We start from the raw sequence: 10,895 nt of genomic DNA on the forward strand, positions 1-10,895 counted from the left end.
TTTTTCCAGTTCTTTGATGTGCAAACAGAGAGTAAGTTGGAAATCAGTACTCTGCGATAAATGTGGACTTTAATTTTTGCATGTGGGTGGGTGTGGGATACTGTGCTGATTGCAGTTTTAGTGTTGCAACCCTTCAAATTCAGACCATGCCTTTTTATCGGGCTAATGATTCGCTGGTCTGTAATGACGATGCCTGACAAAATTCCAAGCAGGTAAATTAAATCATTACCATGCTGAATTTGGCAACATTGATTGTGGTCCTAGGTCTTAAATATGCTTTCCAAGGTGCCAGTTTTGTACATTACTTCAGTTTCTCTCACACTGGTGGTTAGTTCGTAGCTTTGAGTTATCTCAGCACATTTGTTAGTGATGAATTGGAGGTGTGGTAGAGTGTGTACAACAAGAGCAGAATCATCTACTCTTAGAAGCTCATCCTTAACCTCCTCAATTTCTTTTCTGGAGGGTTTAATCTGCTTGCAGAGTCTGCCGATATTTCACGATGCAATAAAAATTCCTGGCGTTTACATCGCTGGGGGCGTCATCGTCGATCAATAATCATGGCAAAGAAGAATCCAAAGAGACATTAGGGAATACCAGGAAGAATGAAGTGGGAGTGAAGGCACGGCTGGTTCACCCTCCTTTTATATTTTCTTGCTGGGATCTGTGTGCAGTGATGGATTGGAACAGGAGACAATGCCCTAGCCTGCAGCAGAACACGGAAATGTACTGGCAGAGCACTGTGAGAAAGTGGGAAGTGAGCAACAGAGCTGGACTATTTAAAGTGCTTCAAACACCAGACATCAAAGTGGTCAGTCCAATGCAGGCAGATAGATAGATAGATGTGTACCCAACTTGGTGTTTCTTTTGAAATTATTCTTCCATTTGTATTTAATTTTTTTTAAATATTGTACAATACATTTATGATTTGTCATTCATGTGACTACTTCCCAGCATACAGCATTCACAGCCATTGATACTAACACCGTGTTAGACTAGGTGGAGACAATAGACAAGAAGAGGGGTGAAATGTAACTATTATTTATTGTTATTTCTATTGCAGTAGCATGTACAGATCCCACACAAGTAGAACAGCCCTATTTTACTAGGCACTGGACAAACAAATAACACAAGGACAGTCTCAGGCCTTGAGAGCTCACAGCCTCAGGGTTGGTTATTGTCATGGGAATTTACACTTACATAAATCTTTACAAATGTTACAAACAGTACAATAAATAAATACAGAAAAACAGATCTACATCACAAAACAGACTTATATGGAGAATTTAGAGTGTCTACATCATACCATAAAATACATGAGTATTCAAAAAAATCTAGACACCACATAGTCTTGTATAATTATTTTCAACACCCAGTATTTAATAGATGCTTATTGCACACAGTTTGCACTCCATGTGGCTAGTGGTCTCCTCTCGATCTCCTCATTCACACCTTGTAGCATCTGTTCATTTGTCCCTGCAAAGTTTTCTTTTTGATGATGCTGTAATCTGTATTCATTTCTGCTCCCTCATGAATGGGCTGGTGATTCTGCCTCTCCGTAGGAGCACAATTCATTTTAACCACAGCTGTTGGCATCAATGCTGACTGCTTCCCAATTCCATTCTGCACTGAGCCTTGAGACTCCCTCCTTGTGCTCTGCTCACACTCCTTGCTTGTTCTTCTCTTTGTCTTCTCCTACTTGCATCGTAGTGCCTTGGCTCATGCTGTCTCCTACTCTCGGAACAGCCTCCCCTTCCCAGCGCACCAAACATCTTCACTCCCCCTTTAAATTCCTCTTCAAAACTTACGGTTTTCAGCCTAAGCCTGTGCCTCAGTCACCTGGTCATCTCTTGCTCTAATTGTTTACAGTGAGAAAAGAAAAAAAATCAATGCTCACAAACAGCATTCCCCACATAACATGAATCACGCCTTCTCTATTTGTTATAACCCTCCTTCATCCCTTCCCTCCTTCATCTTAGCCTCTTGTCATCATTTCCTCTGACTGTCTAATTTAGATTGGAAACTTGTTGGCATCTGTGTATGTAAAATTCACTTCCACGTGGCATGGTCTCATACTTATTGGTTCAGCATATTGTGTCTTTATTCACGCTGTTGATTAATCTCAGTTAACTCACGCGGTTAACTCAAAAAAATTAATTGCGATTAAAAAAATTAATTGCATTTTTATCACACTGTTAAATAATAGAATACCAGTTGAAATTTATTAAATATTTTGGATGGTTTTTGTACATTTTCATATATATTGTATTCTGTCTTGTAATTGAAATCAAAGTGTGTATTATTTTTATTACAAATATTTGTACTGTAAACAAAAATGATAAACAAAATAAATTGTATTTTTCAATTCACCTCATACAAGTACTGTAGTGCAATCTCTTTATCGTGAAAGTACAACTTACAAATGTAGATTTTTTTTGTTACATAACTGCACTCAAAAACAAAACAACATAAATCGTTAGACCCTACAAGTCCACTCAGTCCTACTTCTTGTTCAACCAATTGCTAAGACAAAAAAGTTTTTTACATTTACAGGAGATAATGCTGCCCTCTTCTTATTTACATTGCCACCAGAAAGGGAGAACAGGCATTTGCATTGCACTTTTGTAGCTGGCACTACATAGTATTTACGTGCCACATATGCTAAACATTCATATGCCCCTTCATGCTTCGGCCACCATTCCAGAGGACATGCTTCCATGCTGATGACGCTTGTTAAAAAAATAATGCATTAATTACATTTATGACTGAACTCATTTAGGGAGAATTGTATGTCCCCTGCTCTGTTTTACCTTCATTCTGCCGTATATTTCATGTTATAGCAGTCGTGGATGATGACCCAGCACATGTTGTTTATTTTAAGAACACTTGCACAGTAGATTTGACAAAATACAAAGAAGGTACCAATGTGAGATTTCTAAAAATAGCTACAATACTCGAGCCAAGGTTTAAGAATCTGAAGTGCCTTCCAAAATCTCAGAGGGACAAAGTGTGGAACATGCTTTCAGAAGTCTTAAAAGAGCAATACTCCCATGTGGAAACTACAGAACCTAAACCATCAAAAAGAAAATCAACCTTCTGCTGGTGGCATTTGACTCAGATAATAAAAATGAACATGTGTCGGTCCACTCCGTCTGGGATCGTTATCAAGTAGAACCCGTCATTAGCATGGACGCATGTCCTCTGGAATGGGGTTGAAGCATCAAGGGACATATGAATCTTTAGAGCATATAGCACGTAACTATCTTGTGACGCCGGGTGCAACAGTGCCATGTGAATGCCTGTTCTCACTTTCAGGTGACATTGTAAACAAGAAGCGGGCAGCTTTATCTCCTGCAAATGTAACCAAACTTGTTTTTCTGAGTGATTAACTGAACAAGACGTAGGACTGAGTGGACTTGCAAGCTCTAAAATTTTACATTGTTTTATTTTTAAATGCAGTTGCTTTTTACATAATTTTACATTTGCGGGTTCACTTTCATGATAAAGAGATTGCACTACAGTACTTGTATTAGGTGAATTGAAAAACACTGTTTCTTTAGTTTTTTACAGTGCAAATACTTGTAATCAAAAATAAATAGAAAGGGAGCACTGTACACTTTGTATTCTGTGAGAACATAAGAACATAAGAATGGCCAGACTGGGTCAGACCAAAGGTCCATATGGGCTGTACATATAGACTGTGAACAATCGCAGTTTACACAGTAACAGGCAGTGTCTGACATAGAAGTTGGGGCTGGAAAAGACGTGCTAAGTTAGCTAGTGCATTCCCTCAGCCCCACTGGACAAAGCAGAATTGTTCTCCTTAATTTATTGTGAGGAGGCTTCCACCACTTCCCTTTGGGGATGATGGTACAGTCTAACAGACCTATCTGAGCGCATGGCTTCGTGGTTAACCTGGTACCAGAGACCACTGAAAAGTTGAATAGAGGAAAGCATTTCCCAGACACAGGTTTCTTGATTGCATCAGGCAGAAGCAAAGTTTTATTGGAGACACTTTTTCAGCAGAAGGTAAATTACCAACCACGGTACAGATTAACTCAAGTAAGTAATTATTGTAATTAGACACACAGAGCATCACAGATTGGAAGAAGCAAATATCATGATAGGCAGGACGGTGGACCAAAGCTCAGATGGGCTCATTAGGACACTAGTGTTGGCATTAGCAGCGATGAGTAATTCTGAAGAGCTCTTCTCCATGCTCTTTGCAGAGGTGCACAGTGAATGTGCTGGCTGAGCTCTCGCTTTGTGTATGGGTGGGTCTTTGCTGGGTGAGTCTTGCACTGAAAGATGCTGGTTTCTCTTCTTAGTCACAGATCTTTCTGCCGTGCTCTGGAGAGGGATAAATAGAACCATTACTTTGCTTAGAAAGGACGTAAAACTCTTCTCCCTCACTTGCACCATTCATGATTCATAAGTGAGAGAGTCACAAATGCATTTGATCCTATTTCTTGACAACACTCCCCAAACCATACCACCGTTGTGTCACCATGTCCTACCAGACTCTCCAGTTGCCTTACAACAGGGTCCCAAAAGGTGAGCTACAGCACCTCACAACCACCTAACAGAGAGTGGGTTTGACAGCTTCTTTCTTGCCCTATTGGTAAGAAGAGGACTAAAGAAACATTTTCCCTTATACGGTAAGTCAGTTCTTACCTTTTAGATCACCAGGGTGGCAAGACGTGACATGGGGCAGAGAGTGGGAAGATGAAGAGTAGGAGTGGGACGTTTTAGTGACTGTTCCTCCTCCTATTCCACCTCCTACGCCAATCCCTCCATCCGAGCCACTGTGACAAGGAAAGAATGTTTGGTGAATGAACGAGAAACCAACCTTACAATGGCATTGTAGGTTCAGTGAAGCCATGTGACTTTGCCTGTCCTCAGTTGCTACCAGTCCAGCAAAGAGCCAGGACCTGTCCAGCACGCCTCCCAAGCACCCTTACTCCACTTTGTCCACGCAGAAAAGCAAAAGTACATCACTACAAGGCGAGTCATTCTCCCCACTGACTTTGTCCACAAAGGATGAATTAGTCATAGGCTGCCATTGCCAATGGGCTTTTTAAACAGGGTCTGCTGACTCCCTTGCTTCCAAATCAGGAAAATCTTTGCCTAATTATTTGTACCACTTGTTTCACAACCAAGTGGAGTTGGGGAGGTGCAGATGCTTGGGATAAAAGAAGGAATGACCTGGACTTTTGGCAAAATCTCAGAGTGGGTCTTTTATGCAGGTTTGAAATACTTAGGTTAATGTCTTGTTACAATTCTCTCTCATTTTCACAGCTGCCTCTGCACCCCCGGCTTCTGTCTGGAGCAGAAATGGCAAAATATTGCAATTAATCCTCTCCTCATGGTAGTTGTTGCCCAGCACATACCAGGAAGTACACAACAATACGAGATGATGCTATATCGTTAGATACAGTATTGGAAGGCACCTCGTCTCATTAGAAGTTCTCCATTCTGCAGACCCGCAAGGCGGGAACAAGGTTTGGCTCAAGCTTTGGATACCTATCTAAACTGAATCCCCACACTCTCTGTGATTTTAGATCTCACACATTGCACAGATCACAGGATAGGTGTTTGCTTTATGCCCCGCTGTGTCTGTAGTCTACATACACAATGTCACGCTGTCCTCCTTCCAGCAGGCAGCGGTAAGTGTGAATCTCCTGCTCCAGTCGACATTTGACATCCAGGAGGATCTTGTACTCGTGGTTCTGGGACTCAATTTCTGCTCGCAGGTCAGCCAGTTGCTGCTCCACACAGGTGATCTGTTGCTGTAACTGGCACAGGTGGCTGTTGTAGCGACTTTCAGTTTCAGCCAAAGAGGCTTCCAGGTTGTCTCTCTAAGAATTGAAGCAAAAGACCCACATGTACTTTAGCCATGCACTAAATTAAACCCATCTCGATGCAGGAAGTTGAGGATTTCAGCGCAAAAATAAAAGCAAATTGTTGCTAACAATGGGTGTGGCAGTGATATCATCACGGCTACATAGAGTGCCAGGCTAGGCTGGTCCCCGTCAGTCCAGAAATCCAGACGTCAGTGTGTCACAGGTGAGATATCAATGGTGACAACATCACATACCTGGCTGAGATGGGCTTGCAGATCAATTTCCAGGCACTGCAACTGACGTCTAAGTTCAGAGACCTGGCTGTTGCAGGACTCAACCTCCTGACTGCTTGTGATGACCTCACGATTCACCTCCTCAATCTGAAAACCAGAAACCCAGAATAAAGAGCTTCAGAGGGATTTTTTTAATTGTCAGGTGGATCTAGTGAATGTATAAAGGAGTGGGTAACAAAAGATGTAAGATACGCAGGGGCTGAGCAAGTTTTCTGCACACTGAAATCAATCTCATCTCTTGCTTGTAACTCCCCTTGCTATTCTAATGCTAAGACCCCTCACAACTTCACCAGTAATTCTCTTCTGTCCTAACTGACAGGCTCGCCCACTGTTCCACCAACACACCTCAATAATGACATGTAGCAAACCCCGTTCTTCCATGAGACACATTCACTGTGTATGCACAGGGCCTCCATCCCCTGTGCACCTGGTCACTATACATCTATGCTGATGACGTTTAGAACATATGATACAGGAATAAATTCTCCCCGTGGCGTGCATGTGTGATTCAGAAATAGCTCCTGTATTTTTGCTTGAGAGAGTTACAGTTGTGATGAATTTACCTTGCATTCATACCAATCTTCAACCTCTTTGCGATTTTGTGCAATCATTGTTTCATACTGGCATCTCATGTCCTCTAGGATTTTCTTCAGATCTGGGCCAGGACAGGAATTGACCTCCACGCTGACATCACCAGTGGACTGGTTTCTCAGACAATTGATTTCCTGCAAAGATAACCCAGATCAGCTTGTTTGAAAAGAAAAAAAACCATGAGTTGAGTTCTCTGGCAAGTGAGAGCAGCATGCCACTGTCAGTGAGCCTCTATGTCCTGGGGCCCATTTCTGACAGTCACCACACTGTCTCTGATGCATCTTCTCCAGTATACACCCAGCTCTGATGGGGAAACCACAGCTGATTTCCAAGCAAAGCTCTACAGTGAGTACTCCTGAGATAAAGAAACAGTGGATGTTTATTGGTTTGTGTGATGGTTAATCACAGCAAATTAAGGAATTCCTGACTATTTTTGCAGCAAAAAAGGACATTTTTTATGCTTCATCTTCACCTGGATCTTTTTGTCACTGGATCTTGCATAAGAGGTGATTTCCTGTGATAGTTTCTACATTATGCTTTTTAACAGTTCATGTTTTCACAAGAGCCATTTTTGTGTGTGGCTCTTCTACTCACCAAATCCAGTCAGCGCATTTCCACTGACATTTTTGTTGCATACATATTGTGACAGAATTAACTTTGATGAATGAAAGTCACTCATTTTCCTGAATGGGTTTGGACTAGTGTTACAGGTTCTCTTGGCCTCTTTTTGACAAAGAAGTCATTCTTTATCTTAGATTAGTCACAATAGGTTGGCTCTCTTCATATTTTTTCCTTTCATATTTACATTTCAAGAGAAGGGAGCTTGGTTCAGTACTTAGAGTTTCTGACCTACTCTTCCTGGATCTGCTACTGAGTTTCCAAGTGATTTTGGGCAGGACACTTCTTTTAACCATTCCTTAAATATCCTGGCTTTGCAACAGAGAGAATACTAGCATCACAGGGATGTTGTTAATACTAATTAATTGTTTATGAAGTGTTTTGAGTTAAATTAAGTAATGGGCCCGTGACAAATCAGCTGGAAGATTTCTCCAACTCACCTCTAGTCTCTAAGGTAGCTCTCTCCCCTTCCCCATCTGCAGAGCCCAGGAGCTCCCAGAAGCTTGACATTCATTCCTAACACTCAGGTCCTACATTGTTCACAAACCTTAGATGGCTGGACCTGAGCTCTTGGGCTGATTGTGACAATTACTCCGGCTCAGGATCCGCCCTCTTTATATTTCAAATTAGAGTGAATATGATAGGCAACGGGATTTGTGAAAGGAGTACTATCATAATAATGCAGATTATTATTAATATTCTCTTGGTCGTAGTTGCAGTCGTGCCCTGGTGTTTTAATCAGGGTCAGGTCCCCACTGCCTTAGTAAGTAATGTACAAAATTAAAAAAAAATCCATTTAAGGGAATGAGCTCCTACCTCCTCATGGTTCTTCTTCAGACAACACAGCTCTTCCTTCAGGCACTCAAGCTGTGACTCCAGGTCAGACCTGCACAGGGTCAGTTCGTCCAGAACTTGGCGTAAGCCATTAATATCAGCCTCCACACTCTGGCGAAGGGCCAGCTCAGTCTCATACCTAAGCCATGGACAAAAGAGACAGAAAAGTCAGCCCCTGGCTGAGCCCACCATTAAGGATTCCTGCACTTTGGTTATGAATGGGTCTGGGTTTCCCTTCTTTCAGCTTTACCTTTATATCTGTGCTTGAAGTATAACACACTACGTCTGCTGCCTAGTCTATCTGTGTGTTCAAAGGCAGGATGTGATGTTTGGTTCATAAAAGACCTTCTTCTTCAGCTGTTTTTTTGCCCCTCTCCTCTCGACTGGAACTACTACAAAGATGTCACACACGAATTTTTCTTCACTTCCCCTGGGAAATAATCTAAATCCTTTTCTTTATTAAAAAATCCGTGGGCCAAACTCTCAGTTGGTATAAATCTGCATAGCTCCATTGCCTGCAATGGACTCATGCCAACTTACATCAGTTGTCCCTATATTTTAGCCCCCTAAATCCCACAAGCAAACTCTTTATTGCCTCAAACTCTCTGTCCTGGAAATGCCCCTATTCTGGCGACGTGGCTCGTAGGTGCCATGATATTATAAATAATTAACAATAATAAAATTTCACAAAAATATCACCTGTCCCGATTTGGGAATTCCCCTAACTCCCCCTTAGGAGATATCTTAATTTGGGAATAGGATACGTAATTCTTGGTTGGAGGATTTCTTCTTTTGTCAATTTGTAAATAGGATGTGAGGGAACAAGAGGAGAATGACAGGGTTTGTCTGGTACAGAGAGGTACTCACTTCAGTCTGAAGTCATCTGCTGTCATCCTGTTGTTATCAATGTTCAGAATGATCTTGTTGTTGTCTAGGGTAGTGCACACAATCTGGAAAAGAATAGGGTCCAGGGGATTTTCAGCTCTGAAGTCTCTTCACTATGTCACATTCAGTGCCACATTGCAAATTTCAGTCTTTTTACGCTCCCAGGATTCAAATTCAGACAGATAGGAAGCACAGAAGATTTCAGATCCAAGGAGAAATGTTTGAGAAATATCCGAGTGTGTGAAATGAAAGAGGTGAAATGCATAAATGTGTAAAAACACACAGTTAAGATGCTAACACTTTTGTAATGATAATTAGTGCTCCCTGGTGCCTACTATAACAAACCTCACATTTTCAAACTTGGTCTAGAGTTTGTAACTATGAGTTTATGTTTTTCATCGCAAGACTTACATTACAGCTCAGCATTTGGCAGGTATCTCTCTCCTGCACCCTGTGATCCTGTCCGCTTTCTTTTTCCTATCTGACTAACCCTTCTTCAGAATACACTTGGAAAATATTTTTTACAAAAATTAAATTGCCCATTCAAAACTATTGGTGACAAAGTATTCTTTTCTTCTTATTGTTCTTTATGAGAATATTCCCCTTCCCCACCCTCGCTTCTGTATACGAGCTCAAAGTTGGTTGAAATAGAAATGAGATTTTAACTAGAATCCAGGAAAACTGATGACAGGATACAATGTAATAACGAACATAACTTAGTGGATTAATGACTGAATTTCTCTTCTCCTCTCCCTTTTGGGTATAAATATATTAAAACATCCTGTTACAAACTTCATTCATGAGGAATACTGACCATGCCCAGATTGTTCCCTGCATATGTAACCTTTTTCTCTCTGTACAAATCTGGTCGAGAAAAATCAAATTGTAAATGGATTCATGAGTTTTCACACCCTCACTCATAGTTCATAAAAGCAGTTGCCTTAATTTATGTCTGCAAAGAACATTTTAGAAAAGGGAAATATTGCCTCTCACAACTGCACTGGGATCTTTATGTTGAAAAAATGGCTTCATTGTGTGGACGGGTGCAGGGTTAATTCGGATTTAACACTGCTAAATCTGGCATAAACTCATAGTGTAGACCAGGCCACAGACTCAGAGGGAAGCTCTTAAATATGGGGAATGGAGCCAAAAAAAAGTCACCTGATTTTGAAGATCTTCTATTTCCTTATAGTAGCAGCTGTAGTCCTTTGGTACACCGGAGTGTCCGTGCTGGGCATACCATTCCCTGATTTTGCACTCTAAGGCAGCGTTTTCTTCCTCCAGGCATCGCACCTTGTTCAGGTAAGAAGCCAGGCGGTCATTCAGATTCTGCATGGTCAGCTTCTCATCACAGTTGAAAAATACGCCATCTCCACAAACACCACCACCACCAAAGCCACCACTGACTGCACCACCAAAGCCACCACTGACTGCACCACCAAAGCCACCTGCATATCCACAGCGGGTGCTGCCACCACTGAACCCAGTGCTGGAACAACCTCCATAACTGTATCCAGGGAGACCTGCTCCTAAGACCCCTCCATAGCTACCTCCAGAAAAGCTACCAGCACTCAGTCCCGCTCCACAACTCGCTCCACCACTGTAACTCCTACCCGAAAAGCCTCTACCGCTGCCTATCCCATAGGAGCTATATCTTCCCGAAGAGATGGAAGAAGTCCTTCCTCCACCACCACTTCCAACCACACAGCTACCACCACTACTCCTCCCTTTGGAAGAGAGAGTAACAGTCTGCTTGGTGCTGCAGCTCATAGCGACAGCGATTGAGAGTCCAGCCCAAAGCCCAAAGCAAGAGGCACAGCTTGATATGAATTCA

The 10,895-nt window shown here is 41.9% G+C and overlaps 1 protein-coding gene across 1 annotated transcript; it reads right to left on the reverse strand.

Annotated features, from left to right (window-relative positions):
* Positions 1–3,968: 3,968 nt before the first annotated feature.
* On the reverse strand, positions 3,969–10,895 carry LOC125626653 (keratin, type I cytoskeletal 19-like). The gene is made up of 8 exons (XM_048829891.2): positions 10,223–10,895; positions 9,044–9,126; positions 8,159–8,315; positions 6,697–6,858; positions 6,095–6,220; positions 5,629–5,855; positions 4,672–4,802; positions 3,969–4,347 (listed from the first exon to the last, which is right to left on the reverse strand). Exons 1-8 carry the CDS (start codon positions 10,829–10,831, stop codon positions 4,322–4,324), a joined length of 1,521 nt encoding a protein of 506 aa, XP_048685848.2. The 5' UTR covers positions 10,832–10,895; the 3' UTR covers positions 3,969–4,321.

The sequence above is a fragment of the Caretta caretta genome, chromosome 27 (genome assembly GCF_965140235.1).
Source record: "Caretta caretta isolate rCarCar2 chromosome 27, rCarCar1.hap1, whole genome shotgun sequence".
NCBI classification, from domain to species: Eukaryota; Metazoa; Chordata; order Testudines; family Cheloniidae; genus Caretta; species Caretta caretta.